The sequence below is a fragment of the Hyla sarda genome, chromosome 3 (genome assembly GCF_029499605.1).
Source record: "Hyla sarda isolate aHylSar1 chromosome 3, aHylSar1.hap1, whole genome shotgun sequence".
In the NCBI taxonomy this organism is placed as follows: domain Eukaryota; kingdom Metazoa; phylum Chordata; class Amphibia; order Anura; family Hylidae; genus Hyla; species Hyla sarda.
In genome coordinates, this window is record NC_079191.1 from 20,557,192 (window position 1) to 20,578,995 (window position 21,804).

General features: G+C 44.2%; 1 protein-coding gene across 2 annotated transcripts in view; it reads left to right on the forward strand.

Moving 5' to 3' along the window:
* Positions 1 to 21,804, forward strand: part of FDFT1 (farnesyl-diphosphate farnesyltransferase 1) — a 45,619-nt gene that overhangs the window by 10,801 nt on the left and 13,014 nt on the right. The window contains exons 2-4 of one of the 2 annotated variants that reach the window (XM_056563847.1): positions 4,739 to 4,836; positions 12,894 to 13,077; positions 20,977 to 21,105. In XM_056563847.1, coding sequence (XP_056419822.1) covers positions 4,739 to 4,836; positions 12,894 to 13,077; positions 20,977 to 21,105 — 411 coding nt within the window. Of the gene's footprint in view, positions 1 to 4,356; positions 4,837 to 12,893; positions 13,078 to 20,976; positions 21,106 to 21,804 lie in introns of those variants that run through there. The other variant, XM_056563846.1, reaches the window with a different exon arrangement.

A 21,804-nucleotide genomic window follows, 5' to 3' on the forward strand; every position in this document is an offset into this window, starting at 1 on the left:
CAACTTTTCAAACCATTAGGGTTTGAACTAGGGATCGACAGATATCGTTTTTTTAGGGCCGATACCGATAATCGGTGCAGGTTGGGGCCGATAGCCGATAACTTATACCGATATTCCGGTATAAGTTATCGGCTATTTAACCCCCTGCGACACCGCTGCAGAACATTGATTTAAAGCGGGCGATTTAAATCAATGATCTGCAGTGGCTTTTGCGGGGCCATAGGCCGCCCCCGCCACCCGCTTCTCTCCCCCTACCTGTCAGGGTGGTCCGGGCCATCCATCCTCCCTTCCTGTAGTGTCCGGGGGCGTTCCGGGTGGAGGGTGAACCGGTCCGGGCTGTCCTTCTTCTCCGGCGGTCATCTTCTCCACTCCGGGCAGGCTCCGGCCTAGTACGCTGCATAAACGCCGCTGCGCAGTGACGCCCGTGCGCAGCGACGCACCTGACGTCACGGCATAGCGGCCTCTATGCAGTGTAATAGGCCGGAGCGGAGAAGATGACCGCCGGAGAAGAAGGACAGCCCGGACCGGTTCACCCTTCACCCGTAACGCCCCCGGACACTACATGAAGGAAGGATGGATGGCCCGGACCACCCCCATTACGGGTAAATACATTTTTTTTATTGACTCGGAGGGTGGGGGAGGGGCCCGACCGATATAGCGGTATACCGCCCAGCATCACGGTGGGGGTGCGACGCGGTGCGGTGGGTCGGGGGGGGTGGCGGTCGCGGTGCGGGGTCGGGGCATTATCGGCTTATCGGCAAGATAATTGCCGATCCCGATAATGCCCAAAATCATGATTATCGGCCGATCTCTAGTTCGAACACACTACATTAGGCTTCGTTCAGATCACGTTTTTACACTAGTTTAACGTGTCAGTTTCTTAAGTTGGTAGCGGCTCGGTAAACACATCGGTTAGGGTCGAAACACACTATGTTTTGGCCGCCGTTAATCGTATCCGTCGGCATCCCAACAAAAACCAGATGCTGACGTATACTGTTAACGGGGGCGCAATGGACCTCATTCAATTGTATGACCCAAAGGAGTCACCTAGTCACTCCTGTCGGGAGGTGTGCGCTATTTCAAAAGCGCAAGAGCCCCTGTCATGAGCGCGCTTAAAGTGGAAGTCTGCTGCTCGGCGTTTGGAACATAAACTTGCATTGAGGGGGTGGGGCGTGATGTCATGAGGGGGCGGGGCTATGACATCACAAGCTCCCGGAACAGTTTGTTCCAAAAGCTGAGCAGCGGAGTATCCCTTTAAAATAGTGCATATGTCCCGAATGGAGTCACTAGGGGTGACTCAGTTCGGCAGCAGAATTGAATGGGGTCCGCTGCGCCCGTTAACAGTATACATCAGCGTCCCCTTTTCGTTGTGATGCCGACAGATACGATTAAAGGACGTCTGTAGTGCATTCATTTTACGTAATCCTGTGCCCGGGCTGCCAAAATAAACAAAATGGGGGAGACTTATCAAAACCTGTGCAGAGGAAAACTTGCCCAGTTGCCCATAGCAACCAATCAGATCGCTTCTTTCATTTTCATGAAGGCCTGTGAGAAATGAAAGCAGCGATCGGATTGGTTGCTATGGGCAACTGGACAACTTTTCCTCAGCACAGGTTTTGATAAATCTCCCCCATTAAAGTTTAAGTCACCTTCTGCGTTCCCCCTCCTCTGGCCGGCTCCTTACATGACGGTGCGCTCAGCCTATCATCGGCCGAGGCGGGACATCGCTGCGCCCGGTGATACGCTGACGGCTCTGTCACGTTACCCAGGAAGCTGCAAGAGGACCGCGAGGCCGGTATCGGGGGAACGCAGGAAGGTGAGTCAAAGTTTATTTTGTTTATTTTTGCAGCCCGGTCACAGGATTACGTAAAATTAATGCACTACAGATGTCCTTTAGGGGCATACTCACACTGCGGAATTACCGCAGAACTCCGCGAATGGAATTCCGCGCAGTGAACACTCCAATCAGTGTGATCGGGTCTTCCGCGAGACCCGTTCACACTGCGGAATTTCAGCGGCAGACAATTCCGCAATTCTGAAATTGTTCCGCGCAAGGAAAGAACATGTCTATTTGCGAGCAGTGCTGCGCGGTCCTACTGCCAAAGTATTTTCGGCGCCGGCCGCCAGACGGAATCTCCACTCGCTGAATTCATCGAACGGAGATTCCGCAATGTAAACATTCCTTAATGGGGGCCAAAACATAGCGTGTTCTGACCCTTACTCAGAAATTGTTGTACCTTGTTTTTTAAACCATTGCGCAAAAAATATTGCAACTTTTAAAACCATCGTATGAACATTTCGCAACTTTTTAAACCATTGCACAAAAATGTAGCATTTTTTTAAACCGTTTTGCAAAAATTTTGCAACTTTTAAAACCACTGTGCAAAATTCTGTGACAATTAACCACCCAAAAAATAAATAAAATAAATACAACAAGGTAAAACCAATAACACCCCTCCCCCCGTCTTTCCTGTATACGTGTCCTCCATATATGATCTGTTTGTGGCCTCACACACTTGGGGCGAGTTCACAATTGAAGGCATCCTAAAAATCTGCCCTTAGGTGTGAACACACCCTGAGGTGCATCATCATTTACACCTGGTAGATTGGTGACAGAAATTCCTCTGCTTGCTGTAGAACAATGTTTCCCAACCAGGGAGCCTCCAGCTGTTGCAAAACTACAACTCCCAGCAGGCCCGGACAGCCAAAGGCTGTCTGGGCATTCTGGGAGTTGTAGTTTTGCAACAGCTGGAGGCCTCCTGTTTGGGAAACCTTGCTGTAAACAACTGTGGATCAGTGTTTGCCAACCAGAGATGCCTCCAGCTGTTGCAAAACTACAACTCCCAGCATGCCCGGACAGTGTCAAACAATGTTTCCCAACCAGAGGTGCCTCCAGCTGTTGCAAAACTACAACTCCCAGCATGCCCGGACAGTGTAGAACAGTTTTTCCTTTCCAGGGTGCCCCCAGCTGTTACAGTTTTACTCTGTCAGGGCATGCTGGGAGTTGTAGTTTTGCAACAGCTGGAGGCACACCTGGTTGGGGAAACACTGTTCTACACTGTCAGGGCATGATGGGAGTTGTAGTTTTGCAACAGCTGGAGGCACACCTGGTTGGGGAAACACTGTTCTACACTGTCAGGGCATGCTGGGAGTTGTAGTTTTGCAACAGCTGGAGGCACACCTGGTTGGGGAAACACTGTTCTACACTGTCAGGGCATGATGGGAGTTGTAGTGTACAACTCCCAGCATGGCCCAGACAGTGTAAAACAATATTTCCCAACCAGGTGTGCCTCCAGCTGTTTCAAAACTACAACTCCCAGCATGCCTGGACAGTGTAGAACAGTGTTTCCAAAACCAGGTGTGCCTCCAGCTGTTGCAAAACTACAACTCCCAGCATGCCTGGACAGTGTAGAATAGTGTTTCCCAACGAGAGGTGCATCCAGCTGTTGCAAAACTACAACTCCCAGCATGCCTGGACAGTGTAGAACAGTGTTTCCCCAACCAGGGGTGCCTCCAGCTGTTGCAAAACTACAACTCCCAGCAGGCCTGGACAGTGTAGAACAGTGTGTCCCCAACCAGGGGTGCCTCCAGCTGTTGCAAATCTACAACTCCCAGCATGCCTGGACAGTGTAGAATAGTGTTTCCCAACCAGAGGTGCCTCCAGCTGTTGCAAAACTACAACTCCCAGCATGCCTGGACAGTGTAGAACAGTGTTTCCCCAACCAGGGGTGCCGCCAGCTGTTGCAAAACTACAACTCCCAGCAGGCCTGGACAGTGTAGAACAGTGTGTCCCCAACCAGAGGTGCCTCCAGCTGTTGCAAAACTACAACTCCCAGCAGGCCTGGACAGTGTAGAACAGTTTTTCCTTCCAAGGGTGCCCCCAGCTGTTACTGTTCTACTCTGTCAGGGCATGATGGGAGTTGTAGTTTTGCATTTCCCCAACCAGGTGTGCCTGCAGCTATTGCAAAACTACAACTCCCAGCATGCCCAGACTTTGCAACAGCTGGAGGCCCCTGGTTGAGAATCCCTGGTGTAAACAAATAGGGCTGACTGCCAGTGACTATTCACCATCTCGTTCTGCTGTGAAGTGTTATAATCTCCGGCACATCCCAGATTATAATAATCCCTTCTGGCAGCAGATTCCATCGCCTCAGGGAATCCTCTCCACATCACACGAGTCTATCCTGACGGCAGCCACGAGCGGCTATCCTGCATCTTACTGTGTACTGTCCCTTTAAAAACTTTTCTGGCTTTTTTTTGGGAGATGTGTAAAGGGTTAACAGTGAGGCCCGGCCCCTCTGAACCATGAAAACACTGCAGGAGTGGGCAGGGCAGGCGAGGTGGGTGGGTGTGCTGCCTGTTTGTTGTGAGGACCACTCGTGCAGGGTGCTGGAGGGGACACCACAGGGTCCATGGGTGCTCAGTGTCGCCCTCGCTGCCAGTTTGCAGAGCGTGCCCTTGGGCACTGTCAGTGATCGCTCTCGGCTTGGGGGAAGGAAATAAAAGTTTCCCCCCCAAAATTTGGCTCATGGCCAGCGTGAACTGCAAAGTGGCCGTCTCCTTGTTTAAGAGGACGCTGTGCCTGGGCCCGGCCCAAAAACCCGGCGGGCAGAGGGTGATACTGACCGTCAACAGGCTGCAGGAGAGGGGGCTGAGGGAAGGCCGCGCCGTGCACAAGTGCTTCACCCCCCAGATCCTGCCCGTCTGCAAACTTCACTCTGTTACTCTCCCCCAACAGGACTCCATGAGCGACAGCCTGCGCACCTGCTACAAGTACCTGAACGAGACCAGCCGGAGCTTCGCCGCCGTCATCCAGGCCCTGGACGGGGATCTCCGGTGGGTGACCCCTCTTCTATTCTACTGAGATATATATATATATATATATATATATATATATATATATATATATATGCTATAGTGTTATCTGATGCCAACTGTTCCGGATTATCAAATAGTCTGGATTATTAGACGTAAAATTTTTTTTTTTTTGTTATTATTATTCTAGTCCTCCAACCTGTGGCTATTAATTTTTTGCAAACCCTTTTGGTGCAGTCACAATTGGAATTGTGGTTTTTCAGCTAACAGAGAGACACATTGTGATTGTGTACAGTTAACTCCAATTTATGCGATTTATATTGTGCTGGATTATTAAATATTCCGTATCATTGGATGGTGAAATAATAAATAAATAAATAAATAAATAAATGGGTGTGTGTGTGTGTGTATGTATATATGTATGTATACACACACACACACACAGTGATCCCTCAACTTACAATGGTCTTTTCTGGACCATTGTAACTTGAAACGAAACTCAACATACAATATTACAGACAGTCCAGATCTGTGAAGCGTGTCAATGGCTGGAAGAACCGACCAATCAGAATGGGCATTCACTGGTAAAACCCCTGTATTACTGAAGTGTATGCACTGACTGGTGTCTGGTAGTGCCCTCTACAGTACAGGGAGGTATTACATGTTCTGTACTCTTTACCTGTATTACTGAAGTGTATGCACTGACTGGTGTCTGGTAGCGCCCCCTACAGTACAGGGAGGTATTACATGTTCTGTACTCCTTACCTGTTTTACTGAAGTGTATGCACTGACTGGTGTCTGGTAGCGCCCCCTACAGTACAGGGAGGTATTACATGTTCTGTACACTTTACCTGTATTACTGAAGTGTATGCACTGACTGGTGTCTGGTAGAGCCCCCTACAGTACAGGGAGGTATTACATGTTCTGTACTCTTTACCTGTACCAGGGTTAGCTGCTCCTTTGGACACCAGGTGAGGACGGCTCCATGTTACCTTTTTAGGACATTGTGTTTTCTGTACAGGACCCTGAAGAAGCTCCTGTCCTCTACGTAGACCAGTGTTTCCCAACCAGGGGGCCTCCATCTGTTGCAAAACTACAACTCCCAGCATGCTGGGAGTTGTAGTTTTGCAACAGCTGGAGGCACCCTGGTTGGGAAACACTGCTAGACAGTGATTACAGCTCCCAGCAGATCTTTATTACTTTTATATGTAAGGATTTGCTTTATCTCTATTAGTTATCTACTTATTTCTATTTAATCCTCACTTTTTCCTATTTTTGGATGACATTTAGGGTCTTCAGAACCAATTACCAGGTTTCCATAGAGTTCTGGTCTCAACATACAATGGTCGTCCTGGAATCTATCAATATTGTAACTTGAGGGACCACTGTGTGTGTGTGTGTGTGTGTGTGTGTGTGTATATATGTGTGTGTGTATATGTATATATATATATATATATATATATATATATATATATATATATATATATATATATATATATATATATATATATACATTTATTACTACTATTGTGCTTGTATTCCCCTAGTAAGGTTGTTTTAAAGGGATTTATCCAAGATCAGAAGCTGCTTTTTACCACAAACAGCGCCCCTACTGGACTTTAAAAAAAATAATGCAGAATATTTCATAATCCGGCACCAAATAATATCTTATGAGAGCGATTTTACTGAAACAGTACAATAGTGGACTGGTCAGCCTTATTATAGGACGGTGTCCCCCACCAGTGTAAAGTCCCAGGTTGGTGGACCCTGCTGTAGTATTATTATTATTATTATTATTATTAATTATCCTATAGCAGGGTCCTCCAACCTGGGTCTCTCCACTGGTGAGGGACACCGTCCTGTAATAAGGCTGAACTGTCCTCCCTTCTATTGTTACGGTAGAATCCCTCTAATGCAATATTATTTTGTGCCAGATTATCAAATATTCTGGATTATTGGATAGTTGAATAATTTAAATAATTTTGTTAAAACTATGGAAGTCCTATAACGGGGTCCCCTAACTTGAGGCTCTCCACTGGTTGCAAAACTGCAACACTCATTATGCCCACAAGGGGTAGAGGATCTATAGGGGTATACAGCAATGTCTGGGAGAGGATCTATAGGGGTATACAGCAATGTCTGGGAGGGGGTCTATAGGGGTATACAGCAATGTCTGGGAGAGGATCTATAGGGGTATACAGCAATGTCTGGGAGGGGATCTATAGGGGTATACAGCAATGTCTGGGAGGGGGTCTATAGGGGTATACAGCAATGTCTGGGAGAGGATCTATAGGGGTATACAGCAATGTCTGGGAGGGGGTCTATAGGGGTATACAGCAATGTCTGGGAGAGGATCTGTAGGGGTATACAGCAATGTCTGGGAGAGGATCTGTAGGGGTATACAGCAATGTCTGGGAGAGGAACTATAGGGTATACAGCAATGTCTGGGAGAGGATCTTTAAGGTATACAGCAATGTCTGGGAGAGGATCTATAGGGGTATACAGCAATGTCTGGGAGAGGATCTATAGGGGTATACAGCAATGTCTGGGAGAGGATCTATAGGGGTATACAGCAATGTCTGGGAGAGGATCTATAGGGGTATACAGCAATGTCTGGGAGAGGATCTATAGGGGTATACAGCAATGTCTGGGAGAGGATCTATAGGGGTATACAGCAATGTCTGGGAGAGGATCTATAGGGGTATACAGCAATGTCTGGGAGAGGATCTATAGGGGTATACAGCAATGTCTGGGAGAGGATCTATAGGGTATACAGCAATGTCTGGGAGAGGATCTATAGGGGTATACAGCAATGTCTGGGAGAGGGTCTATAGGGGTATACAGCAATGTCTGGGAGAGGGTCTATAGGGGTATACAGCAATGTCTGGGAGAGGGTCTATAGGGGTATACAGCAATGTCTGGGAGAGGGTCTATAGGGGTATACAGCAATGTCTGGGAGAGGATCTATAGGGGTATACAGCAATGTCTGGGAGAGGATCTATAGGGGTATACAGCAATGTCTGGGAGAGGATCTGTAGGGGTATACAGCAATGTCTGGGAGAGGATCTGTAGGGGTATACAGCAATGTCTGGGAGAGGATCTGTAGGGGTATACAGCAATGTCTGGGAGAGGATCTGTAGGGGTATACAGCAATGTCTGGGAGAGGATCTGTAGGGGTATACAGCAATGTCTGGGAGAGGATCTGTAGGGGTATACAGCAATGTCTGGGAGAGGGTCTGTAGGGGTATACAGCAATGTCTGGGAGAGGGTCTATAGGGGTATACAGCAATGTCTGGGAGAGGATCTATGGGGGTATACAGCAATGTCTGGGAGGGGATCTATGGGGGTATACAGCAATGTCTGGAAGGGGATCTATGGGGGTATAAAATCTTTTAGGAAAATTAAGCATTTCTCACCGAAAGGATTGCAGTAACACATGTTTTGCTGTACAGGTAATAGAAAAAGTAACGTTGCACTCACCACAAGACACACAGGTTTTCAAATCTGGGTTTATTTTTAAATACGAAGTGCTATACAGTCAAAGCAGGTTGGAGGAAGGCAGGGGAGCAGACATCAGCTCAGTGGAGCTGGCTGAGTGCAACAAATCGTTTCGCAGTGAAACTGCTTGATCACGCTATACACATGTTTATTCCCTTTGTGTGTATTGGAACTAAACCAAAAAAGGGAGGAAAAAAGCAAATTGGACATAAAGTCACCAAACTCCAAAAATGGGCTGGACAAAATTATTGGCCCCTTACCTTAATATTTGGTTACACACGCTTTGGATAAAATAACTGAAATCAGTCACTTCCTATAACCATCAATAAGCTTCTTACACCTCTCAGCCGGGATGTTGGACTCTTCCTTTGCAAACTGCTCCAGGTCTCTTATTGGAAGGCACCTTTTCCCAAAAGCAATTTTAAGATCTCTCCACAGGTGATCAATGGGATTTAGATCTGGACTCATTGCTGCCACTTCAGAACTCTCCAGCACTTTGTTGTCATCCATTTCTGTTGCCTTTTTGATGTATGTTTGGGGTCATTGTCCTGCTGGAAGACCCAAGATCTCGGACACAAACCCAGCTTTCTGACACTGGGCTGTACAGTGCGACCCAAAATCCATTGGTAATCCTCAGATTTCATGATGTCTTGTACACATTCAAGGCCCCCAGTGACCGAGGCAGCAAAACAACCCAAAACATCATTGACCTCCACCATATGTCACTGTAGGTACTGTGTTCTTTTCTTTGTAGGCCTCATTCTGTTTTCGGTAAACAGTAGGATGTGCTTTCCCAAAAAGCTCTATCTTGGTCTCATCTGTCCACAAGACGTTTTCCCAGAAGGATTTTGGTTACTCAAGTTCATTTTGGCAAAATGTAGTCTTGCTTTTTTATGTCTCTCTCAGCAGTGGGGTCCTCCTGGGTCTCCTCCATAGTGGGTCCTCCTGGGTCTCCTCCATAGTGGGGTCCTCCTGGGTCTCCTCCATAGTGGGGTCCTCCTGGGTCTCCTCCATAGTGGGGTCCTCCTGGGTCTCCTCCATAGTGGGGTCCTCCTGGGTCTCCTCCATAGTGGGGTCCTCCTGGATCTCCTCCATAGTGGGGTCCTCCTGGGTCTCCTCCATAGCGTTTCATTTCATTTAAATGTCAATGGATAGTTTGCGCTGACACTAATGCTCCCTGAGCCTGCAGGACAGCTTGAATATAATTGGAACTTGTTTGGGGCTGCTTATCCACCATCCGGACTATCCTGCGCTGACACTTTTCATAAATTTGTCTCTTCCGTCCACGCCCAGGGAGATTAGCTACAGTGCCATGGGTTGCAAACTTCTTGATAATGTTGCGCACTGTGGACAAAGGCAAATCTAGATCTCTGGAGATGGACTTGTAACCTTGAGATTGTTGATATTTTTCCACAATTTTGGTTCTCAAGTCCTCAGACAGTTCTCTTCTCCTCTTTCTGTTGTCCATGCTTAGTGCGGCACACACAGACACACAATGCAAAGACTAAGTGAACTTCTCTCCTTTTTATTTGCTTTCAGGTGTGATTTTTATTTTGTCCACACCTGTTACTTGCCCCAGGTGAATATAAAGGAGCATCATATGCTTGAAACAATCTTATTTATCCACAATTTTGAAAGGGCGCCAATAATCCAGCTCATTTTTGGAGTTTGGTGACATTGATGGACATTTATCAACGGGTTTAGTCAGGTTTTCTTTACTATAATTGTCGCAACTGCGACTACGTGTGTTTCTTGCGACAATTTGCATGAAGAACAAGAAAAGCAAGAAAATTCAAACTTGCTTACGTAGTAAATTTTTCAAAATGGATTTGCTTTAGTCGGGTATTTATCAATCGCAACAAGGTTAACAATTGACTAAATTTACTCCAGCTCAAACATGGAGTAGAAAAAGCTACTACCAAAGTAAAAAAGGAAAAATTGCTTATGTGAAAGAAAATTATCAACAGGCTGAAACCAGTTGATAAATAAGTCGCACATAAGCAAAAAAGTAGTAAAGAAAAAATTACTAAAAAAAAGATACATAAGCAAACATTGATAAATGTCCCTCATTATGTCCAATTTGCTTTTTTTCCCTCCCTTTTTTTTTTGGTTTAGTTCCAATACACACAAAGGGAATAAACATGTGTATAGCAAAACATGTGTTACTGCAATCCTTTTCTGTGATACATACTTAATTTTTTAGAAAAATTTCAGGGGTGCCAACATTTACGGCCATGACTGTATTATAAATTAATGTATGCAGAATAACTTTCCAATTGCATTTTATTAAAAAAATATGCTTTTTAATTTTCTACTTTGAAAAAATGACCAGTAGAGGTCTCCCTACCAGTCCTGGCCACAAGCCCTTTTTATAGATTTCAGACTCATGCTGGAATCCTAAATCTCAGACTACAGCCGGGACACAGACAAGCTCAGCTGGCAGCTCTGAATCTTCTCTCTGTTTACAACTGCATGTGCAGAGAGAAGAAAGATCGGAGCTCAGATAGTAAAATGAATGAGGGCATGCAGTAAGGCAGAATCGGGAGTATGCCCTGCTGTGCTGTGCTATGAGCACAGTGCTGGCTCCTGCCTGTCTGATTTGACAGACAGGGAGCAGTGCTGAGCTTGTCTGTGTCCTGGCTGCAGTCTGGGATTTAGGACTCCAGCATGAGTCTGAAATCTATAAAAAGGGCTTGCGGCCAGGACTGGTAGGAAGTGGAAAATTTAAATAGAAGCATATTTTTTACTTGCAGAGGATCACATAATGGGTGCAGAGAGGCGAGCGTCTCCTTCCACCAGTCATGTCTATGGCTCCTACCACAGTAAGGACTTAAAGGGGGGTTATCCAGGAAAAAACTTTAAATATACACACACGTAAAGCATTTTAGTGAAGAACTGTTTTACTCCTGCTCTGGACAGTTCCTAAAATGGACAGCAGAGGTCAGCAGAGAGCACTGTGGTCATGCCAGAAGAGAAATCCAAAAAGAAAAGCATTTTCTCTGTAGTATACAGCCCTCAAAATGTACTGGAAGGATTAAGATTTTTTTTTAATAGAAGTAATTTACAAATCTTTTTAACTTTCTGGCACCAGTTAATCAAAAAAAAAAAAAAGTTTTCCACAGGAGTACCCCTTTAAGTATGATTCCCACTATATGACTGGTATAGCAGGCCTGTCTTGCTTCTATCTAAGGATAGCCAAGGAGTGGAGCACACTACCATGCACTTCTTCCTGCTCGTTCTAAGAAAAGACTAATCAAAATCATACATTTTTTATTAATGACAGGTGCCCTTTAAATGTTGGCAGGTATGCCATGCCCGGTGTCAGGTGTCCTGTACATTATAACTATATCCAAGTTGCCAGTATAAAACCCGGCTATAAATCTCCTTATTGCCGCAGGTGTTAATCCCGTCTGGGGGGAGGATTATGTGCAGCACGTTGTAGATTAACGGAGGGCGGACGGCCAGACAGTTACACTTCAGGTGTCGGGGAATGAGCACAGACTACTTTAAAGGGGTACTCCGGTGGAAAACTTTTTTTTTTTTTTTTTTTAAATCAACTGGTGCCAGAAATTTACATTTATTTGTAAATTACTTCTATTAAAAATACTTAATCCTTCCAGTACTTATTAGCTGATGAATACTACAGAGGAAATTCTTTTCTTTTGGAACACAGAGCTCTCTGCTGACATCTCTGTCCATTTTAGGAACTGTCCAGAGCAGCATATGTTTGCTATGGGGATTTTTCTTCTACTCTGGACAGTTCTTAAAATGGACAGAGATGTCAGCAGAGAGCACTGTGGTCATGTCAGCAGAGAGCTCTGTGTTCCAAAAAGAAAGGCATTTCCTCTGTAGTATTCAGCAGCTAATAAGTACTGAAAATATTAAGATTTTTTTTTTTTTTTAATAGAAGTAATTTACAAATCTGTTTCACTTTCTGGCATCAGTTGATTTAAATAAAATAAAAAAGTTTGCCACCGTAGCATCCCTTTAAGAGTTTGTTCATTTGTGGTTGCTGCCGTCTTATTTATTTCCTTACACGACTGTGTGCACTTACTTTGGGAAATCTTGTGGAAAAATACTTGATGATGACGACAACCAGAAGGGTATAGAGGGAGGACTCTCAGCATATATGGTCTTCATATAATAGTGTACTATATTAATAATGATCAGCTGTGGTATTGTATATATAATCTGCTCAGCTCCTCCTGCTCTATAACATGATACCTGCAGATTGTACTGTATTGTATATATCATCTGCTCAGCTCCTCCTGCTCTATAACATGATACCTGCAGATTATACTGTATTGTGTATATCATCTGCTCAGCTCCTCCTGCTCTATAACATGATACCTGCAGATTGTACTGTATTGTATATATCATCTGCTCAGCTCCTCCTGCTCTAACCTGATACCTGAAGATTGTACTGTATTGTATAGATCATCTGCTCAGCTCCTCCTGCTCTATAACCTGATACCTGAAGATTGTACTGTATTGTATAGATCATCTGCATCTGACCATTAAGCAGAGGGCATTGTGGGTGATGAACAATTGTAACGTGTTGTGCTGATTTCTTGTTGCAGACATGCCGTGTGTATCTTTTATCTGGTTCTACGGGCTCTGGATACTGTGGAGGACGACATGACTATCAGCCTGGAGACTAAAATCCCCATACTGCACAACTTCCACACCTACCTGTACCAGGCCGACTGGAAGTTTATGGATAGTAAGGAAAAGGATCGCCAAGTTCTGGAGGACTTCCCCACGGTAAGATATGGGTGCAGAGATCTACCTTTTAGTAAGTCCTTGTCTGGAATGAAGGGCTCTGATACTAGGAAGTATTTTCCTTATTCCTTTCTTCATGTAGTGCAGAATAATGTTAGTAGAGATCCCTGGAACTAAACAGGCCATATTTCACCTTAAAGGGGTACTCTGGTGAAAACCTTTTTTCTTTTAAATCAACTGGAGGCAGAAAGTTAGACATATTTGTAAATTACTTCTATTAAAAAAATCTTAATCCTTCCTGTACTTATTAGCTGCTGAATACTACAGAGGAAATTATTTTCTTTTTGGAACACAGAGCTCTCTGCTGACATCACGAGCACAGTGCTCTGTGCTTGCATCTCTGTCCATTTTAGGAACTGTCCAGAGTAGGAGAAAAATCTCCATAGCAAACATATGCTGCTCTGACAGTTCCTAAAATGGACAGAGATGTCAGCAGAGAGTCCCCAAGGCAGCAGTGCTAACGACTGAGCCACCATGCTGCCCTTAGCATACATCTGCTATGCATGGTTGCTAAAATGGACAGAGATGTCAGCAGAGAGCACTGTGCTCGTGATGTCATCAGTGTTCCAAAAAGAAAGGAATTTCCTCTGAAGCATTCAGCAGCTAATAAGTACTGGAAGGATTAAGATTTTTTAATAGAAGTAATTTACAAATATGTTTAACTTTCTGCCACCAGTTGATTTAAAAGAAAAAAGGTTTTCACCAGAGTACCCCTTTAATCCCTTAACGACGCAGGACGTATATTTATGTCCTGTGCTGGCTGCCGATATATGAAGCGCGCTCAGGGGCTCAGCACGCTTCATGCCCGGCAGGTCCCGGTTGCTATCGGCAACCAGGACCTGCGGCTAATACCGGACCCTCGCGATCGGGCTGATGTCCGGTATTAACTCTTTAGAAGCTGCGATCAGTTGATTGACTTTGCCGGTTAGCTCAGTGGGTTGTTCAGGACCTCCGTGGTGAAATTACGGCGTCCCAAACAGCTGATTTTTTATTTTCTAAGAGCCAAGGAACGTGCTGTCGAATCACCCAAAGTGCAAGAAAAAGTACAAACGTGTTACACTAAAAAAAACGTGCACAAAGGATGCGGTCTATCGCAAGCCCTTCTCCGACAGGAGAGAGGCCCCGCAACAAACCAAACCCTTCCCCTCCAGGCCAAAAGGTACCTGCTAGGTTCCAGGTTCGGCATGGGGGGTCTCAGGATCCCCCTAGGCATTGCCACGGGATGCCTGCTGATAATAGGAGAAAATGACCTCCAAAATTTGTAACTCCATTTCTTCTGAGTATGGACGTCAAGTGCTCTGCGAGCTACAATGCTCAGAAGAGGAGGAGCGCCATGGAGCTTTTAGAGAGAGAATTTGTTTGGAATGGAAGTCAGGGGCCATGTGCGTTTACAAAGCCCCCTTGGTGCCAGAACAGTGGAATTTAATAAGGGGTGCAGTGAGTATTTACACCCCACTGGTGTTTGACAGATCTTTGGAACAGTGGGCTGGGCAAACGAAAGATTACATTTTCCATTTTCACGGACCACTGTTCCAAAAATCTGTCAGACACTTGTGGGGTGTAAATGCTCACTGCACCCCTTATTACATTACATGAGGGGTGTAGTTTCAAAAATGGGGTCACATGTGGGGGGGTCCATTGTTCTGGCTCTATGGGGGCTTTGTAAACACACGTGGCCTTCAATTCCGGACAAATGTTCTCTTCAAAATCCCCATGGCGCTCCTTCTCTTCTGAGCATTGTAGTTCGCCCGCAGAGCACTCTACATCCACATATGGGGAATGTTCTTAAACATATGTGGCCCTAAACAGTTTCCTTGAAATACGACAGGGCTCTGAAGTGAGAGAGCTCCATGCGCATTTGAGGACTAAATTAGGGATTGCATAGGGGTGGACATAGGGGTATTCTACGCCAGTGATTCCCAAACAGGGTGCCTCCAGCTGTTGCTAAACTCCCAGCATGCCTGGACAGTCAGTGGCTGTCCAGAAATGCTGGGAGTTGTTTTGCAACAGCTGGAGGCTCCATTTTGGAAACACTGACGTACAATACGTTTTTCATTTTTATTGGGGGGGGGGGGGGGCAGTGTAAGGGGGTGTATATGTAGTGTTTTACCCTTTATTATGTGTTAGTGTAGTGTTTTTAGGGTACATTCGCACTGGCGGAGGTTTACAGTGAGTTTCCCGCTAGGAGTTTGCGCTGTGGCGAAAAATTTGCCGCAGCTCAAACTTCAAGCAGGAAACTTACTGTAAACTCGTCCGTGTGAATGTACCCTGTACGTTTACATGGGGGGCGGCAAACCTCCAGCTGTTTCAAACCTACAACTCCCAGCATGTACTGACAGACCGTGCATGCTGGGAGTTGTACTATTGCAACAGCTGGAGGCACACTGGTTGGAAAACCTTCAGTTAGGTTCTGTTACCTAACTCAGTATTTTCCAACCAGTGTGCCTCCAGCTGTTGCAAAACTACAACTCCTAGCATGTCGTTATGGAACAGCTGGAGGTACGCAACTAGAACTCCAAGCATGCCGATACAGCTGTTTGGACATGCTAGTAGAGCTTAGCGATCTCCAAACTGTGGCCCTCCTGCTGTTGCAAAACTACAAATCCCAGCATGCCCAAACAGCTGTGTGGGCATGCTAGGAGTTGTAGTTTTACAAGATCTGGAGGGCTACAGTTTAGAGACCACTGTATAATGGTCTCAAACTGTAGCCCTCCAGATGTTAGGCAACTCACCGGCTTCCGTAGGATCCAGGGAGCCAGCCGCACGTCATCGCCGCCCGCTGTCACCGCAGCCGATCGTCTCCTCCACTGCCACTGATGGGTAAGTGGACTTCGGCGCCGGTCCTCCCCTCGGTTTCCCCATTCTTCCCCCACCTATTGTGGGTGGGCAGAACGGGGAAACCGAAAGTTAACCCCCCCCCCCCCCCCGCACCCAATCTGCTATTGGTCGTCGCTTCTATACGACCAATAGGAGGGGTGGCACCCCTGCCACCTCACTCCTATCCCTTCAGGGGGATCGTGGGTGTCTTGGACAACCCTGATCCCCCTTATTTTCCGGGTCACCATAGACCTGTATGACCTGGAATTGCGCAAATCGTCAGTGTGAATTCACAGGCGATTTGCGCCGTTCGCCGACATGGGGGGGGGGGTCTCCTAATAACCCCCCCGTGGGCATTTGGGGTGCCTCCTGATCGATATAAGTAGTCACCCCGGTCCGGGCCCCGCCATGTACGTCATGGGTCCTCAACTACCAGGGTCCCATGATGTACCGGTAAGACATGGGTCCTGAACAGGTTAAGGAGAGTGTCATGCCAAAGATTTATGGAGACTTATAGGCCACTTACTCTCCACTCGGAATTCTGGGTTTGCAAAGCAGCTCTCACACAAATTTTTCTATGTGGTTTTCCCTTTTAAAAGTCAGGGTTTCACTCCAACCATGAGTCTTGGAAACTGACTGGGAATGTATTGCTAGCCAGAGATCTCTCCAGAAAGTGAGAATACCTATACTGAGGAGGAATGATGGTCAGCTGATGGGTATTTTCTTCTACTTGAGAGATCGCTGGCTAGGCATACATTCCCAGTTAGTTTCCAAGACTCATGGCTGGTGTGAAACACCTGACTTTTAAAGGGAAAACCACTTGGAAAAATTTGTGTGAAAGCTGCTTTGCATATAGTGTTTTTTTTTATTTTTTCCCTTCTAAAAGTCATTGTTTCACGCCATCCATGAGCCTTGGAAACTGACTTTTCCCAAATGTGTTTCCCTCCAAATGTTAGTGTTTTACTCCAACCGAATGTCTAGGAAACTGACTGGGAATGAATGCCTAGCCAGAGATCTCTCCAGAAGGAGAAAATATCAATCTGCGGACAGTTATTCCTCCTCAGTATAGGTATTCTCTCTTTCTGAAGAGATCTCTTGCTAGGCATACATTCCCAGTCAGTTTCCAAGACTTCTGGTTGGAGTAAAACACTAACTTTTTAGAGGGAAAACCACTTGGAAAGGTTGTGTGAGAACTGCTTTGCATATCCTTTCTTCATAGAGATCCCTTGGCAGAGGACAAAGGAAGAGAGGGGACGGGGGAGGTGAAAACACTTTTTAGTTTATGAAAATGGGGGTAATGGATAGTGCAAACATGATGGTGAAGCACATTGGGGGAGATTTACTATCATTGACTATTCTCCGCAGTACGTTAGATGAGAAAAATCTCTGAGCTCCGTGCAATTTATCAAACGTCGCACAGCGTTTAATAAATCTTGCGAATGGACATTATTGTCTATTCTCCACAGCACTATAAAAAGTCTCATAAAAGTCTCAGAGCCTGAGACAAATATATCAAAAGTCGCACGTAGTACAGTTATTTATTACTGTTGAGCATGAATATTCATAATGCAAATTTTTATTGCGAATATCAGCACTTCGCAATTTCGCGAATATTAAGAATATTGTGCTATATATTCATAATGACAAATATTACAGTTTTTATTTTATTTTTTCACATACAAATTTTTATGCACATTTTATGCAAATTTTCGCATGGGAAAAAAAAGTGAACAAACAGAGAATATGCGAATTTCGCAAACATAGGACAAATAAAATATATATATATATATATATATATATATATATATATATATATATATATTTATTATTATTATTATTATTATTATTATTTATTTTTATATCAATTGGTGTCAGAAAGTTAAACAGATTTGTAAATCACTTCTATTAAAAAAATCTTAATCCTTCCAGTACTTTTTAGGGGCTGTATACTAAAGAGAAATCCAAAAAAGAAATGCATGTCCTCTGATGTTATGACCACAGTGCTCTCTGCTGACACCTCTGTCCATTTTAGGAACTGTCCAGAGCAGCATATGTTTGCTATGGGGATTTTCTCCTATTCTGGACAGTTCCTAAAATGGACAGCAGGCAGCACTGTGGTCAGGACATAACAGGAAATGCATTTTCTTTTTTGGATTTCTCTTTAGTATACAGCCCCAAAAAAGTACTGGAAGGATTAAGATTTTTTTAATAGAAGGGATTTACAAATCTGTTAAACTTTCTGGCACCAGATGATAAAAAAAAAAAAAAAAACAACAACATTTTTTCACAGGAGTACCCCTTTAAAAAAACGTTATCATTCCTGTACTTTTTTGTTTTGTTTTTGTCTTGTCCACAGTGCTCTCTGCTGACACCTGATGCCCGTATCAGGAACTGTCCAGAGCAGGAGAAAATCCCCATAGCAAACCTATGCTGCTCTGGACAGTTCCTGACACGGACAGAGGTGTCAGCAGAGAGCACTGTGGACAAGACAAAAAAGAAATTCAAAAAGAACAGAATTTCCTCTGTAGCATACAGCTGCTAATAAGTACTGGAAGGGTAAAGATTTTTTAATAGAAGTGATTTACAAATCTGTTTACCTTTCTGGCACCAGTTGATTTAAAAAAAAAAAAATAAATAATTATACGAATTCCATCGGTGTACTCCTTTAAATTGCACCATGTGCATGGCGCATATAATTTTTTATTAAATAATCCATAATAAAAACATATATGGTTCTCAGTAAAATTCAGACAACAAATAACCAGAAGAGCGCTTGTATTAGCGCTTGTATTGACTACATAATAGACAGCATTGTGGAGATACCTCGGGCCACCACAAGATGGCGGTATAGCATTAGCTATATAGAGGTATAACAATCATATATTCTTTACATATATGTATAACAACAATAAAATATACTTTTAAGGCACCAGGGAGATAGAGGTATATAAAAAGTAAAACCACTATGGGCTATATCCCCTAACTCTCCCCACAACTTATAAATTGCCTAGTAGTAAAACACAAGACTCATATATGCAGCTCCTGCAACTCACCCATGCTGTATATGTAAGTGTTCTCCCGGACCTGGTTATTTGTTGTCTGAATTTTACTGAGCACCATATATGTTTTTATTATGGATTATTTAAGAAAAATTTATATTTTTTACATTTAACCCCTTAAGGACCAAGCATTTTTCAGTTTTTGCACTTTCGTTTTTTCCTCCTTAAATTTCAAAAATTGTAACCCTTTCAATTTTGCACCTAAAAATCCACGAGGGCTTTATTTTTATTTTTTTTGCACCACCAATTCTACTTTGTAATGACATCAGTCATTTTACCCAAAAATCTATGGCGAAACGGAAAAAAAATCATTGTGCGACAAAATTTAAGAAGAAAAACGCCATTTTGTAATTTTTTGGGGCTTCCGTTTCTACACAGTACATTTTTCGGTAAAAATGACACCTTCTCTTTATTCTGTAGGTCCATACGGTTAAAATGATCCCCTACTTATATAGGTTGGATATTGTTGCACTTCTGGAAAAAATCATAACTAGATGCATAAAAATTTATACGTTTAAAATTCTCATCTTCTGACCCCTATAACTTTTTTATTTTTCCACGAACTGGATGATATGAGGGCTCATTTTTTTGCTCCATGTTCTGAAGTTTTTATCGGTACCACTTTTGTTTTGATCTGATTTTTTTTGATCGCTTTTTATTCATTTTTTTATGGTATAAAAAGTAAACAAAAATACCCTATTTTGGACTTTGGATTTTTTTTTGCGGTACGCCATTGACCAGCGGTTTAATTAACGATATATTTTTATGGTTTGGACATTTATGCACGCAGCAATACCAGATATGTTTTGTTTTATTTTTATTAACACTTTTTTTTTAATGGGAAAAGGGAGGGGTGATTCTGATTTTTATTAGGGAAGGGATTAAATCACATTTTACTTTATTTTTATTATTTATTTTTACTTTTTTTTTTTCATGAAGTGTTATAGCTCCCTCTAGTGTCTATAAAACTGCATGCACTGATCTCTTACACTGTTCAATGCATTGCCATATGATTGCATTGATCAGTGTTTTCTGCGCTTGATTGCTCAAGCCTTGATTTCAGGCTTGGAGCAATCAAACGCCGATTGGACAGCCGGTAGCAAGGTAAGTCACCTCCCGCTGTCCTGTCAGCTGTTCAGGATGCTGCGATTTCACTGTAGCGATCCCGAACAGCTCCGCTGAGCTAACCGGCAGTGTATTGTCCTGTTTTAGACGCTCTAATCCACTTTGATCGTGGCGTCTAAAGGGTTAATAGCGAACATCAGCCAGATCGGCGATGTCTGCTATTAGCCATGGGTCCTGGTTACTGATAGCTACCGGGACCTCGCCGATACGAAGCGCGCTTCACAGATCGGGAGCGGCCACAGGACGTAAATATACGTCCGTGTTCGTAAAGGGGTACTCCGGTGAGGAATTTTTTTTTTTTTTTTTTTAAGGTCTTTATAAGGCAACTGGTGCCAGAAAGTTAAACCTATATTTGTAAATTGCTTCTATTAAAAAAAAAAATCTTTATCCTTCCAGTACTTTTTAGCAGCTGTGTGCTACAGAGGAAAATTCTGTTCTTTTTGAATTTCTTTTTTGTCTTGCCCACAGTGCTCTCTGCTGACACCTCTGTCCTTGTGTCAGGAACTGTCCAGAGCAGCATAAGTTTGGCTATGGGGATTTTCTCCTGCTCTGGACAGTTCCTGATACGGACATCAGGTGTCAGCAGAGAGCACTGTGGGCAAGACAAAAAATAAATAAATTCGAAAAGAATTTCCTCTGTAGCCTACAGCTGCTAAAAAGTACTGGAAGGGTAAAGATTTTTTTTTTAATAGAAGTAATTTACAAATCTGTTTACATTTCTGGCACCAGTTGATTTAAAATTAATAAATAAATAAATAAATAAACATTTCCACCGGAGTTCCCCTTTTAATGAGTTGTCATCCACTGGTGTTTTTCTTGGTATACATAGAATAAAGTCTGTTTTCTTCCTCTTGTATTCTAAGCTCATTGTCTGTCCTAGATCTCCCTGGAGTTCCGGAGCCTGGCCGTGGTGTACCAGGATGTGATCGCAGAAATCTGCCACAAGATGGGGGTGGGCATGGCGGAGTTCTTGGAGAAGAAGGTGGAATCTCTCCTGGAGTGGGATAAGGTAGGATATGTCCGCTTTCTGAGTCTGACCCGTGTGCCTTCAGCTGTTGCAAAACTACAACTCCCAGCATGCCCGGACAGCCAACGGCTGTCCGGGCATGCTGGGAGTTGTAGTTTTGCAGCAGCCACTGTTTGGAAAACACACTGCTCTGTGTATGGCAGCTTACTGACTCTTCCCGGATGTTTGGAGGAGACAAGGATCGGGAATTTTGGATTTCAATTGCCCGATTCTTTTATGTTCTCTGGGCGATTCGTTGTGACTAGAGATGAGCGAATTTACAGTAAATTCGATTCGTCACGAACTTCTCTGCTCGGCAGTTGATGACTTATCCTGCCTAAATGAGTTCAGCTTTCAGGTGCTCCGGTGGGCTGGAAAAGGTGGATACAGTCCTAGGAGACTCTTTCCTAGGAATGTATCCAGCTTTTCCAGCCCACCGGAGCACCGGAAAGCTGAACTAATTTATGCAGGATCAGTCATCAACTGCCGAGCCGAAAAGTTTGTGACGAATCGAATTTACTGTAAATTCGCTCATCTCTAGTTGGGACCATAGGAATCTGGCAGCGGCTTTTTTTTTCTGTTTGGAATACATGGAAGCTTGGCTGAGCTGGCAGGTGTATAGGGGGTGGGGGGGGGGGGGTCAGGAGAAGGTAAAAGAACAGATTGCCCTTAAAGGGGTATTCCAGGAAAAAAACTTTTATT